Here is a 16,346-nt window from a genome sequence, read left to right as displayed (position 1 = left end):
TTCACTGGGGGTCGGAGTCGGTGTCGTCGATGATGATGTAGTTCTCCAGACAAGTGGAATCGTCATCCTTTCCTCCCGGTGCTGGATCTCCCATGAATACTCCGATCTTGTTTATCAGGTCGTCATTCTTCTCCAATAGTGTTGTAATTTCCTCCTCATATCCATCGTGTGTAGACTTCATTTCTTCCAGCTTGGTGATCCTAGTCTTCACCTTCTTTAATTCTAACATGTCTGAGCACATCTGGTTCTCCTGGCGTCGAATGTGCTGGTTTAACTCCTGGATGAAAGCTGCAATGGATCTGTCCTTTCGGGTGCTAACTATCTCCCATTGCTCATCTCGGCGCCCACATATCTGATAGATAGTATCCTTAAGATCCTTGTTGTAGACTTCTCCAATGCGTCCCATGGCGATGTGGGCTGCCATGCTCTTGCCTAGACTCCAGGTTGGTGCATCAAAAGAAAACTCTATGGGCTCAGTTACTAGCGTGAACGTCCTTCCTCGAACTTGAACTTGAATCATCCAGCGCTGCTCTTCTGGTAGAGTGGCGTTGTAGGTCCCGGTGAAGCTTGGTATTCCGATGTTCAAGTACCTAGTGACTTCCTTCAAGTGGCATCCAAAGGGTGTGTCTTCATCCGGTTGAGTGAACTTGATCCTTGCATCCGCCATCCTAAAGGGTAGAAAATAGGAGAGGAGTCAGAAATGAGTAGAGAAGAGTGACCTATGGTTTATCTTAGTGGTCGTGTCCTACACTCAGCGTGTGCTCTGATACCATCTTGTAGCGACCCGACCTCAAACTGTCAAGTCCCTGTGCTGCCGTGTCATCCCTGGATCGGTAATGCTGACACACCCAGTACTCGAAGGATTTATAATAGAGTAGCAATCACACACTTATTACATCGAATGTCTCCAAAGAGAACTTATTACAATAAATATGGCTTAAGACCATCTAATATGATAATAGCGGAAGGCTTGGAAGATAAAGTGAGTCCATCAACTCCAACGGCATAGCTGAGCTGCACGGCAACGACCTAACGAACCTTACTCCTCGTCTGAAAAGTCTGCAACATAATACTTTGTAGCCCGAAAATGGGTCAGCACATGGAATATGCTAGCAATGTAAAATAATAGAGCAAGAACAGAATAATGCTATCACTACATGCATATTTGGCTGGTGGAAAGCTCTATGGTCATAGTTTCTGCGAAAAGCCAATTTTTCCCTACAACAAAGGAATAGATTTAATTTAACTATCATGGTGGTTGAAACATCATTGAGAAGGTTACTCCAACTCAATCCCAATTAAAGTAATTATCAACCCAACAATATTAAATTAGAGTGATGAGATACTAATGATACTCCAAGTACTAGATACTCAAGATTGTCCATAACCGGGGACACGACTAACCATGATTAGATTGTACACTCTGCAGAGGTTTGCGCACTTTTCCCCACAAGACTCGATCGCCTCCGTTGGATTTCTCGCACTACATGGTGTTTGAGAAACGGATGACCGAGACACAGTCTTTCAGAAACATTAACTCTCTACTCCGGGCCGACCATACCAAACCTACAACCCTCTACCTGCTGATCCACCTCTTCAAGAGCTTCATGTAACCTACTCAACTATGCTAGAGCGCATAATAGTTTGTGGCTGCACACGGAAGTTTCTAGCATGAAAATATCTCAGTTTCCTTTGAGCCTGGGTGGCGGTCCATAGGAAAATCACACGGAACCCCGAGATTTCCAAAAAAATACAGGCAACACTGGATTCTCCAGGTGCCTCAATCCACCTAGATGTGTATTTAAGTTGCCACCTTAAGTTGAACCATTAATTAACAATCTCACATCTATCATGGATTTGACTCACCCAACCCACGTCTACGAGCATAGCATAGTAATATAAGCAATACGTAGAAGTAACTCCCAAGGGTTTGAATATAATAGGGCAATAGGTTCTACCTCATCAACTACTTCCCAACCCACATGTTAATGACATCCTAATCATGCAATGTTTGAAGATTTAAACTAATGCATAAAAACTGGGTAGGGAAAGAGTATGATCAACGTGTTACTTGCCTTGCTGACGATCCGCAAAACCTAGGGACTCGTAGTAGCACGCTTTGCACTCCAGGAATTCTATCGCAAATAAACAATAGCATACATAAGCAATCAAGCAAAGATGCACGGGCAAAAATCAAATAAGAAGAATTGACCAGAACGTTCAACTTAAGAACTCCGGTTTGCGAAAAGAATCAAATCAAACGGAGCAACAAAACTCAAACTGCGAAAGAAAGAAGCTCCATTTACTAATCTGGACTAAAGTCAAATTTTACTGTATCAAAACGTTGTTTAAGTTGGTTAAACAGAAAGAGGGTTTCGAGATGAATATCTAGGTGCTTGAATCGTCTGATTACGATAAATGAGCGAAAAGATAAACTGAAACGAAAATCGGATCAGAAATAGCGATTGAAAATAATCGCAGAAAAATCCGAGAAAAAGAAAACTGACGAACAGGCAAACGAAAGAACGTACCGTTCATAAAAACGAACGTACGAACGAACGTCCACAAAGTAGTTTAACCAGGAAAAACCGGCGAATCGATCTAAAAAACGAACTAGGGTTTAAAAAAACCGAAGTGGTTTTCTAAAAACAAACTGGTGGCCGCAAATGGTGGTGTTACCTCCGGCGTGGCTCTGGCGAGGCGGGGCTGCGGCGGCGACGGCACTGCAGCAGCGACGACCCGACTCGGCAAGGGCAACGGCGGATGGCTGCGATTGGGGCAGCGGGGCTGGCGGCTTGGTGTGGTGGAGGGGTCCGGGTGGGGTATTTAAGAGGGGGCGGCTTGGAGGAGGTGCCAAGGCGGCGCCGAGGGGAATGGAGTCCCGGCCGGACTCCTCGTCCGAGGCGGTGGCGGCTCGGTCTCCAGGTAGGAGACGGCGCGTGGGGAGGTGGGCCGGCTCGGCTGGGCTTCGGCCCAGTCGGGCGCTGCACTTTTTTTTAAATAATTCCGCCAAACCAAAAATAAATCTTAGAAAATAAAATAAAAATCTAAAAATGCCAAAACAAATTTTCACCGTCTAAATGAAATATTTAGAACGAGATGAACATTTTCTTGGCCCTAAAATGCAATTTTGAAAAACGTGCAATTTTTCTAATGCAAATAAAATAGCGATAAAATACGAATAAAATCAAATATTTGATTTTAATGTTTTTCCTCCAATATTTCAATTATTTTGGAGATGTCATATTATCTCCTCTCATATATTTTAATATGAGATATTTTCAAAGAGAAAATAACTAAAATCAAAAATCCTTGTTTCAATATTTGATAAAAATCAAATATGAAACCTGGGAAATCCCCAACTCTCTCTGAAGGTCCTTGAGTTGCTTAGGATTTCGAGGATCGCGAAACAAAATGCAATGAAATATGATATGCATGAATGATCTATGTATAACATTCCAAATTGAAAATTTGGGATGTTACACTTGGGGTGCCTTGGGCATCCCCAAGCTTGAGCTCTTGCCTCTCCTCCTTCTCCTCATATCGAGACCTCCTCGATCTTTGATCACTTCATCCACACAAAACTCAACAAAAAGCTCGGTAAGATCCGTTAGTATAATAAAGCAAATCACTACTCTAAGTACTGTTGCAAACCAATTCATATTTTGTTCTTGCACTGTAGCTATTGTAATATAACTTTTCCATGGCTTAATCCACTGATAGAAATCGATAGTTTCATTAAAACAAGCAAACAATGCATCAAAAACAGAATCTGTCTTAAACAGGGCAGTCTGTAGTAATATGAACATTCACCATACCTCTGGTACTCCAACAATTCTGAAAAAAATTATGAAAAATAAATAATTTTTATAGAAATACAGTGCAAAAAATTTTAGATCCGTTTGACGTTCCAGTAAAAAAATGAAAAATCACACACTACAGCCAAAGTTTCTGTCTTGCACCGCACAAACCAACAAGCAATGTAAACATCGTAAAGGCAAATCTTGGCACATTATTTTTATAATACAATGGAATTGTACAAGGGGATAATTATTTTTGATGAAAATTTTCTGTAATTAAGATTCACAAAGTTTCCGTGAGCATGAACAAAGTTCAAGGAGCTCTCCCACTTCAACAATGCTTGTCTCTCTCACTTTCACTTTCCTTTTTGAAAAGTTTTGGGTTCCCCTCTTTATTTATTTTTGTTTTTAAACTTTATAAAAGCACTCAACAGAAATAAATGACTCTCTAAAACTTCCGGGTTGTCTCCCTGGCAGTGCTTTCTTTAAACCCATTAAGCTAGCATATAGTGCTCAAGTAATGGATCCACCCGGATCCCAAGGTATATCAAAGCCGATTTTAATTAACAATGATTTGTGATTTAGTAGTGAGCACAAAGTAACATAAATCATGCAACAACAAAGTCTAACTCTCCTCCTATGCATCGGCATGTCATAAAAGAACAATTCATGCACACATAGTAAAGGCCAATGCATAGTATAAACAGTTTCTTGCAATTTTATCATATTGGAAACATGGAGATGCGGAGATGTAGTTCCTCTCTCATAATAATTGCAAGTAGGAGTAGCAAGCACATGCATATTATATCTATCAAAATCATCATGTGTAGTAGTAAAACGCAACCCATCAATATAATCCTTAATAAGGGTAAACTTCTCCGATATAGTGTAGTTGGGAGATTCAAAAAGATAATAGGATTATCATGCATAGGTGCAACAACAACATTTTCGTGTTTAACATAAGGAACTATAGCAAGTTCATCTCCATAAGCATAATTCATATTGGCATCTTGGCCAAGAGCATAGCAAGCATCATCAAAAAGGGATATTTCAAAAGAATCAAAGGGATCATAGCAATTATCATAGCAATCATCCTTCGGTAAGCACGAAGGAAAATTAAACAATGTATGAGTTGAAGAGTTACTCTCATTAGAAGGTGGGTACGGGTGATCAATCCGCTCTTCCTCCTTTTGTTCTTCGCTCTCCTCCTCATCTTTTTCATCTAATGAGCTCACAGTTTCAGTAATTTCTTCTTCATAGTTTCCTGCAAAATATTAGTCTCTTCTTGGACAGCGGAGACTTTCTCAATAAATGCATCAATATCGGAATTGTATTCATAATTCTCATAACAATATTTAAGTATAGCAAAATTTTTAGGTCTGTAAACAGCATCATAAAGATTTTCACATTCTTTAAACAAAGATTCACCCATACAAGCAACGAATTCTTCTATTTGTTCCACATCATAGTAATCATATATACCATTAGCATAAGAAGCCAATGTTTTATTATCATTAAATTTGCATGAAAAGGGAAGATGTGGAGCATCCATCCTAGAGCAACAAGTATAATCATATCTCAAGCATAGTTGCCGAGCATACCAACACAACATATGAATTTGATCCCATAATAGTTTCCCTTTTTGAATCAAGCGATAATCCCTAAAGTATTCATGTTGATCCAACATGTCTCCCATTATATAGTTGAATGGGGTTTTCTCAGGATTATCAAAGTAGTACATAATATTTTTCATAATGAGCATCGAGGGTTTTAGGAGGTTCCCCATCTCCATGAGTAGCAAGTAAACCTAATTTTTTTGGTATTTCGTGTTCCATATCCATAACTAAAGATAGAGAACAACTTAGAACAGCAAATAAAAATTACTTAGTGATAAAGAAAACAAGCACACACGAGAATATTCACCCCACGCTATAACTCCCCGGCAACGGCGCCAGAAAAAGGTCTTGATAACCCACAAGTATAGGGGATCAATTGTGGCCTCTTTCGATAAGTAAGAGTGTCGAACCCAACAAGGAGCTAAAGGTAGAACAAATATTCCCTCAAGTTCTATCGACCACCGTTACAACTCTACGCATGCTTAACGTTCGCTTTACCAAAAACAAGTATGAAACTAGAAGTACTTTGTAGGTGTTGTTGGATAGGTTTGCAAGAATATAAAGAGCACATAAATAAAACTAGGAGCTGTTTAGGTAAAGAAGCAATAAAGTTAGTATAGCGAGTGTGAAGTGGTAGGAGTTGTGAAATTGTCCCTAAGCAATTGACTACTTTACTAGATCAATAGCAAGTTTTATGTGGGAGAGGCCACTACTAGCATGTCATCCCTGACTTGGAATTCTATGCACTTATGATTGGAACTATTAGCAAGCATCCGCAACTACTAAAATTCATTAAGGTAAAACCCAACCATAGCATTAAGATATATTGGTCCCCCTTCAATCCCGTATGCATCAATTTCTATGCTAGGTTGAAGCTTCTGTCACTCTTGCCCTCCAATACATAGTCCTATCAACATACAAGTAACCCTATGGTGTGATCCACGAGCGCTCTCATATGATGGGCACCAAAGGACAACAACATAACCACAAGCAAATTAAACCAATCATAGCAATTCACCAATTACCGATAGGACAATGAAAATCTACTCAGACATCATAGGATGGCAACACATCATTGGATAATAATATGAAGCATAAAGCACCATGTTCAAGTAGAGGGTATAACGGGTTGCGGGAGAGTGGACCGCTATAGATAGATGGGGGAAGGTGATGAAGATGTTGGTGAAGATGACAGAGGTGTTGGTGTAGATCGCCGTCGCACGATGATGGCCCCGGCGGCGTTCCGGCGCCACCGGGAGAGAGGGGGAGAGAGCCCCCTTCTTCTTCTTCTTCTTCCTTGACCTTCTCCCTAGATGGGAGAAGGGTTTCCCCTCTGGTCCTTGGCTTCCATGGCATGGGAGGGGCGAGAGCCCCTCCGAGATTGGATCTGTCTCTCTGTCTCTCTCTGTTTCTGCGTTCCAGATTCTGGCCTTTCACCGTTTCTTATATTCCCGGAGATCCGTAACTCCGATTGGATTGAAATCTGAACACGATTTCTATCCGGATATTAGCTTGCTTGCGGCGAAAGAAGGGATCCAACTGCCTTAAGGGGTGTCCATGAGGTTCAGGGGCGCGCCCACTGCCTCGTGGCCCCCTCGGGCATCGTCTCGTGTTGATTCTTCTTCCCAAAATCACATATATTCCAAAAAAATCTCCGTCAGTTTTTATCCCGTTTGGACTCCGTTTGATATGGATTTTCTTCGAAACAAAAAACATGCAACAAACAAGAACTGACACTGGGCACTGGATCAATATGTTAGTCCCAAAAATAGTATTAAAAGTTGCCAAAAGTATATGAAAGTTGTAGAATATTGGCATGGAACAATCAAAAATTATAGATATGACGGAGACGTATCACACCTCCGTGTTCAGCACACGTCAGCTCGATGACTTCCTCGTACTCTTGATCCAGTTGAGGCCGAGGGAGAGTTTCGTCAACACGACGGCGTGGCGACGGTGATGTGATGTTACCGGCGCAGGGCTTCGCCTAAGCACTACGACGATATGACCGAGGTGTGTAACTGTGGAGGGGGGCACCGCACACAGCTAAAAGATCAACTTGTCTGTCCTAGGGTGCCCCCATCCCCATGTATATAAAGGAGGGAGGAGGGGAGGGCCGGCCGGCCCCTAGGGCGCTCCCAAGAGGGGAGTCCTACTAGGACTCCTAGTCCTAGTAGGATTCCACCAAAAGGGAGAGAGAGGAAGGAAGGAGAGGGAGAGGGAGTAGGAAAGGGGGCGGCACCCCCCTTCCCTTGTCCAATTCAAACTGCTAATGGGGGGGCACGGCCTGCCCTGGCGGCCCTCTCTCTCTCCAATAAGGCCCATGTTGGCCCATTAGTTCCCCCGGGGGGTTCCGGTAACCCCTCCGGCACTGCGTTTTTACCCGAAACTATCCGGAACACTTCCGGTGTCCGAATAACATGGTCCAATATATTAATATTTATATCTTCACCATTTCGAGACTCCTCGTCATGTCTGTGATCTCATCCGGGACTATGAACAAACTTCAGTCATCAGAACACATAACTTATAATACAAATCATCATCAAACGTTAAGCGTGCGGACCCTACGGGTTCAAGAACTATGCAGACATGACTGAGACACATCTCTGGTCAATAACCAATAGCGGAAACTGGATGCTCATATTGTCTCCTACATATTATACAAAGATCTTTATCGGTCAAACCGCATAACAACATACGTTGTTCCCTTTGTCATCGGTATGTTACTTGCCCAAGATCCGATCGTCGATATCATCATACCTAGTTCAATCTCGTTACCGGCAAGTCTCTTTACTCGTGTTGTAATACTTCATCCCACAACTAACTTGTTAGTCACATTGCTTGCAAGCCTTATAGTGATGAACATTACCGAGAGGGCCCAGAGATACCTCTCTGAAACACGGAGTGACAAATCCTAATCTCGATCTATGCCAACCCAACAAATACCTTCGGAGACACCTGTAGAGCATCTTTATAATCACCCATTTATGTTGTGACGTTTGATAGCACACAAAGTGTTCCTCCGGTATTCGGGAGTTGCATAATCTCATAGTCTGAGGAACATGTATAAGTCATGAAGAAAGCAGTAGCAATGAAACTGTAATGATCATAATGCTAAGCTACCGAATGGGTCTTGCCCATCACATCATTCTCCTAATGATGTTATCCCGTTCATCAAATTACAACACATGTCTATGGTTAGGAAACATAACCATCTTTGATAAACGAGCTAGTCAAGTAGAGGCATACTAGGGACACTTATGTTTTGTCTATGTATTCACACATGTACTTAGTTTCCGGTTAATACAATTCTAGCGTGAATAATAAATATTTATCATGAAATAAGGAAATAAATAATAACTTTATTATTGCCTCTAGGGCATATTTCCTTTAGTACTATCGAAGCAGGGTGATGCGAAGTGACATGATCATGTGGAAGTTTAGTGGCACGAATAGGTTCAACTCAAGTTACCGGAGGATGTTTAAGTCAAGGTGCTGGACGAGGATGAGCTCAGGTGGGTGGTTGAGGTTGAACACAGGTGGCAGGATGAGCATGGCCGAACTAACCAATGAATCCACAGTTCGGAAGATGATCGAAGAATACATGCCATTTCAGATGGTTGACTTGCATTGTTACAGCAGACCCGAGGGATTTGTTGAGCATGCTCAAATTACAGATGCTGAGCATGCTCTATGATGTTGTGAACAAGTCTGAACTTCATGTTTGAAGTGATATCATTATGTCTAGAATTCTGAATTTGTCAAGTTAGCACCCCATGTTGTCTGAAACTCTGTTATGATTTTCGCTTTTCAGGATAATGGTACTTTCATGTATATATTGTTATGCTTTCTAGTTTTGATGCAAGGACCATTGAAATCAGAGTACAATAGCTGTAGAGAAACTCACTTTATTCACTCATTTTGCTCAGACTGAATACAACTTAATGTAGAACAAATCTGAATCTAGTCTAACTCGAGAAGTCTTTGATGGCCTTTTCCCTAGCACACCACTCTTCGAATTGTTTCTGATACTTAGATATGTGTTTTTTCTTTGCACGTACCTGGCACCGAACCAGTATAGCTCATAATGTTTCTTAGTTTCTAGCTAGCATTTTCTTGCGCATCTAGCACCTTCCTGCAATCAGTTGACATGTTTTTTTAGATACCGAATGTGGATATCAGATAAAGACAGGATATCAAAACGTTGGCTTATGAAGCATGGAGCAGGCCCCTTGGTGTGGCCGCAGATGAATCCCCAGCAACCCATCTCTCCTTTGATTCTTATCTTGAATGAGAAGGTATCAAGGAGGGGCATAGTTGCAACTTTTTAAGAGGGGTCGCAACCGTAAATTTTGAGAGGGGTCACAATTACAAGTTTCATAAGGGTTTGCATTTGCAAGTTTTTTGCACACAACAATCCAAACTGCAAGGGGGTACTATTCTAGGCACTCTTAATTAATATTAATTTAATTTACCAAAAACATGGGGACATTCTTAGGGTGTGTTCCATTTGTAGTATTCTGAAAACATAGGAACATGAGAAATATAGGAATACACGGTAGGAGCGAGTCAGTTCCTACAAAAAGCTTATCTAGTAGCCATGAAAGGCAGATGCTACCGCAAGAGCAACTCTAGCAGATTCGCCATATCTACGAATGATATATATCATGCTTCATATGGATATGGAGTCTACGACAGTGTGCGCAAACACAGAGTCGCCATAATGTGATCTTTATATTTTTTTCATTTATTTGATTTTTTTTGTCAGTTTCTTAAAAAATCTAGGGGCAATTTAACCTCAAACTAGACATACTAAACACATGTTTTAATAAGAGAAATAAAAAAAACATAATTAGCCGCTACAAATGCCGTTTAGCAACATTTTGAACGTAAGAAATGTGGCCATTCAACCTATGCTACTAAGTAGCCGGCGCCGCTAGTCATCGCCCGCGATGCCGTCCTTCACGTCGTTGTCATCTCCGTCCTCCACCGTGGAGAGATATCCTCCATCCAGGAGTAGGGGCCGGACTGACGATAAACCCAGACAAAGAGTATATGATACCATTTACCGGAAATTGCTTTTGGAGGCCGAGCTCCATGGAGACCTCCAAATGCAAAATTCAAAATTCACGAAAATTCATATTTTTTCATTTCAAAAAATTCTGAAAACAATACAGAGATAGATGAAGGCATATTGCACAAGTATGTAAATTTTTAGGACAAAATACGTTGAAATGAGGGTTGTGTAGAAAAAGACAAATTTGTTGTTTTTAACACATGATACTGTTCATCCTCCCAGACCATGAATTTGTCTTTTTTGTACAGGTCACATTTCATCCTAAAATTTCACACACATACGCCCCACATCCTTGTTTACTTGTACAAAAATGTTCAGATTTTTTTGAAACCAAAATTTTCGAATTTTGATATTTTTCAAAAAACCGGCCTCACATAGAAGCAAGTTTTATAACCATAAACAAAGCACCACAGGAGAAGTCCACCATCAAAGTTCAATTTAGTAGTCCGAGTACGCCTACATTTCTCAACGCAGTGAGTATTGGCAAGTGGCGATTGGAGGTGTTTGCACAACTCAAGCACAGGGTAGTCACCGTTTCTTCTAACATGAAAACCATTCACTATTACAGAGTACAGAGTACAGACACAACAGAAAATGTACTCAGGAGCGTACTCCCTTGCAGAAGACCTGTTCGAAGGCCCACACAAAATCGTCATTGTCTAGTTTTATACTGCAATCATCATCAGAGTCGTCATCGACGAAGGGACGTCCCGCATCAGGCTGGCCAGTCTCGTATCCGATAGGAACGGCAGGGTGCCGCAATGCATCCATCCCCTGATTCTTGCACGCATAACAGATACCTAGCAGAAGTCATGCAGTTCAACATATTAAACCTACTTTGCCGAACACTAGATATCGATTGCTGAATACGGAGTAAATTTGACAAAAGAAGAGAGAAGAAATGGCGTATACAGTACCATCTTCATTTGGATCCAGTGGATAGCAGAAATAAAACTTTCGACCATACATTTCCTTCACTTGCGCAAAATAGAGAGTTGATGACCACTTGTCTGAGCCAGCTTCCTTCATCCTCACCGTGAAGTTGTAGTGGTGGAACATCTTCTCATGTGTCTCCACACTGAAACACTGGTGCAGAAGCTCGTCTAGTTCAAACTTCACACCCTGAAACAACACCTCATAAGAAAACTTGCATCCAACTAGGAAAGATTAAAAGAAAAAGCATTAGGAAGTCACACATACTCTCAATCCCTCCCCTTCTATGATGCACTTCTTAAAAGCCTTCATGACTTCCTTCTCCATCCATAGTTTCCCGTTTTTAATGATTTGTTTTGTAGATTCTCCACACCTACAACATATTAGTTAAAAATTGATGTCTGTTACAAATCATGATGAAATTAGACTAACTGACAGTACAGTTGTAAGAGTAAAGTGCACCATAGGGACTTGTAAGGTGTATAAGTTGTGAAGGTGCTTCTTATGACAGGGACATCTGAGGTACTTGAACTAGAAAACTGCGCATCCATGTATGTATGCGAACTTGTATAACTGGGTTGACAGAAGATTAGACACCAGCTTATACTTGGCAAACAAAAATTGCATAGACTCCATGTGGACAACAAATTAACAAATGAAGTTAAATACATAACAAAACATTCTAATAACTATACAAGAGTTTCCGACTAATTTTCCTCAGTTTTAATTCATGACATAAATTCTCATATAAAGTTGGGTGGGAATGGATTGGCTACTGCCATGCAGGGACATGTGAAAGGCTCCGCAATCCCCTGCCCATGTTGCCCTCAAACTTGAGCTTGCATAAACCCAAAAGTTATGTATTATCAGTTTATCGCCAACAACTAGCGGTGTTGGGTTTAGATGTACCTTCTCTTAAGAGACCCAAACGTGAAGTTCTCAAATTCGAGGAGCAATGTGACGCACCCATGCATGCATGTTTAGAGACCAACGGTGAACATTGCTCCATTTCTAGCTAGCAATTAAAAAAAAAGCACTACAACACCATTCGATACTTCACCACAAAATACAAAAGTATGTAGTAAGCTAAATGTCCCCAAAAGATTCAAGAACTATTAACTTCAGAACAATGTAGCATGTTCTACTAGTAGTGCCGTTAAGTGAGGTTATTGACCAAGTTTGATTGACACACTCCTAAAATTAATCTTGATGAGAAAGTGACAGTAGATTATGTTATCATAAAGAAGATCAATAATAGATTATGAATGAAACTTCAAGAAAAGATGATAAACTGCAATCGAACTATTGGAATCTTTACTGTATTTTTGTCTGCGAGGATTGAGTATCCAGTCGATGCGGAGACTGTGGTGAATCAGGCAAGGAAAGCTTTTCTGATGACTTGTTGGGGTTGGAAACCTTTTTGGGTGGGTTGCAGAAGCCATTTTTCACAGCAACCATGGCCTCTAAGACGTCATTATATGTATGTTCAGCGAGGTATTGATTTATTCTCCGCCGCCTTTCTTCTGACCTGAATCAGGGCGCACCAAACAAGATTACTCAGAATGCAGCACCATAATGATGTCATGGCAATTTTTTTTGCATAGAGTAGGGAGCAACAATCCAGATGGCATGGAAGAAAAACATGGAAACAAATTTGCATAGTGTAGGTACCGTACATACCAACAGCAAACAGAATATCATCATATGACTGGAATGGTGCCATACTAGCATTACCACTGAGGAGCTCAAGATGATGAATATCCTGCTGGAGGAGTTATCTTTGATTGAATAGAACCAGAATGCCCGACTCGATAGCAGTATGTTATTTTAGTTTAAGTTGTATTCAATCCAGATCATAAAAACTAGTTAGCCTTGTCTTCCGGTTCAGTCAAACGGACCTACTCAAATGATCAGCGATGGACTGATCACTGATGGAACCTGAGGCATGGATGTCTTAAGAAAATAACCAAATTAACAATCAACGGCCATACATATCATACCGATCATGCTTGACAAGTTCTTACCTCGGGGATAATGCTTCCTGAACAGCTGGTTGCTTCTCAATTGTAGAATCAGGCACACCGATGTCCATGTTGCTGCCATGCACCACAGCCCTGATCATCGCAATTTAAACTCACAGTCAGTGAATTCCATTCTTGTTGAATGGAAACAATGAGAACTGGTGCGTTCCCATTTCAACAAAACCAAATTAAATACAGTAGTACTAAATATTACCCATCAGTTGACTCATATGCAGGAGATGTGACATTCAGCGAAATGCCCTCATCTTTTGACAGGTCTGCACCTGTACCGTTAGGCCCAGTGCTTCTCACCTCGGTAGAATGCTCCTCGACCCTGATCAGAACATCCACAACAGAACATAGGTCAATGACTCTTATGATTAAGATATCAGAAACGATAACTTGTAGGCATTCTGTTTCTTCTATGAGAAAGGAATAGCAAAAACAAAAAAGCGAATACAGTTGGAACTTTCTCGCAGATATAGCCATACGGAAAATAATCAAAACAAAAGTGGAACCGCCTTGGGCAAGATTTTATCATATCAGACGTCCGGGTCATTACAGTACCTATTATTTCAACGAACAAAGTCTTAATTAATCAAGGAAGAACAAAAAAAATGATATACCTATCAGATAATTGAAGTGTAGGAGGTGTGGTATTCAGCGTCAGGGCATCAAACTGTGACAGGTCTGCACTTGTATGCCCAAGCTCACTGTTGCTCACCTCACCTGTATGCTCCTCCACCCTGATCAGAACATGTGCAGCAGATCACTGGTCAATGATACTGAAATAGCTATCCAGACTTGTAGTAGATGTTTTATTTCTTCTATGAAAAACGGAGTGCAAACAATGGCGATACAGCCTGAACTCTTAACAATAATGACACTCACGGTCGTCCTTTTCTGCCTCGAGGTCCCCTTCGGGCCGAATACAGAACACTCTGCCTCACATGAGTTGTAGAAGATCCAGTTGGCCTGCATATATAGGTTGGAAAATTAAGTTAGTAAGATTTGAAGACAGAACCTTGTTTAGAGCCTGTGCAAAAATAGTGGCAACCTCCTGCACACCCCACCCGCCTCTCTCCCCCTCCTCTATCCGACTACTCTTGCGATTTTCTTACTGTAAAAAAATAGTGTGACTTGGGGTTTGGCGATGGGACTGGAATCAGAGCATCTTAGGATTGTGACTTGGGCTTGGCCAAAACAGTTATGCGTTTAGAGGGCTTTCAGGTGTAGATTAGACTGAGTTGAAACCCCCAACCACTATATATATTCCTTTAATATACGTAATAGTGACCAGGATCTTGATCGCCGTGCAACAACGCCGGCCGACGAGTGGAGAAGACGATCATGAGACGTCTGGCCGGCGGTTCGCCATTGCGAGGCCTCACGCGAGATCGCACGTACTCCTACTTAGTTTGCAAAAGAAGAAGAAACATAATGATAGCCGCGAGAGATTAGAGGTCTCTTACGGTTTTGCTCCATCGGCCGCATCAGACTTGCTCGTTGCAGAGCCGCGGTCACGCCGAGCTCGGCCCATAGGGTGTGTTTTCGCCGGTCAGGCGCGCTGTGTGCAGTCGTCGACGGTTTATATGGACCGGCGCATCCGAGTTATACACCGACCGAGGCAAGACACGAGGCGGTTTCCCCTCCCATCCCGGGAGCGACGCGGAGGAAAACCCTAGCCCGCCGCTTCCCTCGCTTCTCCTCCCGGTCCCCCTGCCCTGCTGCCGCCCCAAAGCGCCGCCGGGCAAATACCGGTCGGTGTGGGTGGCGGCGGGGCCTGGTTCCTCTCCGCTCGACCCTGGGGCTGGCGCCGGACGGCTCTGCGGGCGGAGGCGCTTGGCTGCCGTGGGGCCAGCGGCTCGACGGCGAGCTTGCGGTGCGGCGAGCCGGCGACGCACGTGGCGCCGCGGCTGCGTGCTCTTCTTCCTCCTCGGGTGGGTACACGCGCGACGACCTCAGATGAGATCCGACCGTTCCCGTCGCCGGCGGCCGTTGTGTGGCGTGCGCTGCATGCAGCTAATCTTACAAGCATTAGCCTTTTAGGCCTTGTACAACCGGTATAGATGCTTAGAAAGGTGCTTAGAAAAATAAATCGAATTTTTTTAAGCACCTGTGCCTAGGGGAGGAACCAGGATTTAGGTATAGGGGAGCCAAACGGCAATGAAGCCAAAAAATATTTTATGCCTCACATACTACCCTATAATTTTATATTTAAGTACGATACACATTTAACTTGGCCTAGGCACACAATTTTTTTTCCAGCTGGAGCATGTGCAGTTATAGGTAATATTGGTTAATAATTCCAAATACGCGCCATGAAGACGAAGTTTGATACTCCGAAATATGACATGAAATGCCATGCTACAAAACATATTCATATGAAAATTAAGATATATTGAACAAAAATAATCATGTATTATCAAATGGTCGGCTTTTAGTTTGCATTTTATATAGGTTTGAATGGCAAATCATTACTGGTTGTATCAGGAAATTTTATTGTTTGATTAGCAAAAAGGATCAACTTTGCCATATACCCTAGCGCAGCAACCCATCACAAATCACACAGCCAAAATAACTAAAATCTGATGTAGAAATTCAACATGATACAAGATGAGAATGAGTGAGAATAGTAAATGATGTGATGTGTTAACCTTGGCTAGTTCGATGGTTACAGCATGAAGAATTGGTGAGTGAAATAGCCCGCGTCGCCGTACGAATTAGTACATTGATCTTAAGAAGGAAGACCCGAGGCAAGGAGATTAAGGACGTGGGAAAGGCATACGACGGGGACGAGACTTGCCTGCTTCCCGCCCGTGTGCCCATCCGTGCTTCCGCATACGTGGCTTGATTTGATTGGAACAAAATGAGGTCCGGCCCCACCCCCTTAAAA

The 16,346-nt window shown here is 42.1% G+C and overlaps 1 protein-coding gene across 1 annotated transcript; it reads right to left on the bottom strand.

Moving 5' to 3' along the window:
- Positions 1-10,910: 10,910 nt before the first annotated feature.
- On the bottom strand, positions 10,911-15,433 carry LOC119338934. Its single transcript, XM_037611139.1, has 9 exons — positions 14,923-15,433; positions 14,342-14,425; positions 14,077-14,196; positions 13,665-13,784; positions 13,454-13,543; positions 12,748-12,957; positions 11,697-11,802; positions 11,414-11,618; positions 10,911-11,296 (listed from the first exon to the last, which is right to left on the bottom strand). The coding sequence occupies exons 1-9, from the start codon at positions 14,988-14,990 to the stop codon at positions 11,097-11,099; spliced, it is 1,203 nt and encodes a 400-aa protein (XP_037467036.1). The 5' UTR covers positions 14,991-15,433; the 3' UTR covers positions 10,911-11,096.
- Between the last annotated feature and the right edge of the window lie 913 nt (positions 15,434-16,346).

The sequence above is a fragment of the Triticum dicoccoides genome, chromosome 7B, assembly GCF_002162155.2.
Source record: "Triticum dicoccoides isolate Atlit2015 ecotype Zavitan chromosome 7B, WEW_v2.0, whole genome shotgun sequence".
NCBI lineage: Eukaryota > Viridiplantae > Streptophyta > Magnoliopsida > Poales > Poaceae > Triticum > Triticum dicoccoides.
Note: the sequence above shows the minus strand (reverse complement) of the source record. Positions and strands in the feature narration are given on the sequence as shown.

Excerpts from the sequence above, each read along its gene's own strand:
- LOC119338934 (XM_037611139.1), bottom strand. The coding sequence starts at position 14,990 with ATGGGCCGAGCTCGGCGTGACCGCGGCTCTGCAACGAGCAAGTCTGAT. Across the intron at positions 13,544-13,664 it reads GCATATGAGTCAACTGATGG|GGCTGTGGTGCATGGCAGCA; the intron begins GTAATATTTAGT and ends TGCGATGATCAG. Across the intron at positions 11,803-12,747 it reads TCCTCGCAGACAAAAATACA|GTGTGGAGAATCTACAAAAC; the intron begins GTAAAGATTCCA and ends AATATGTTGTAG.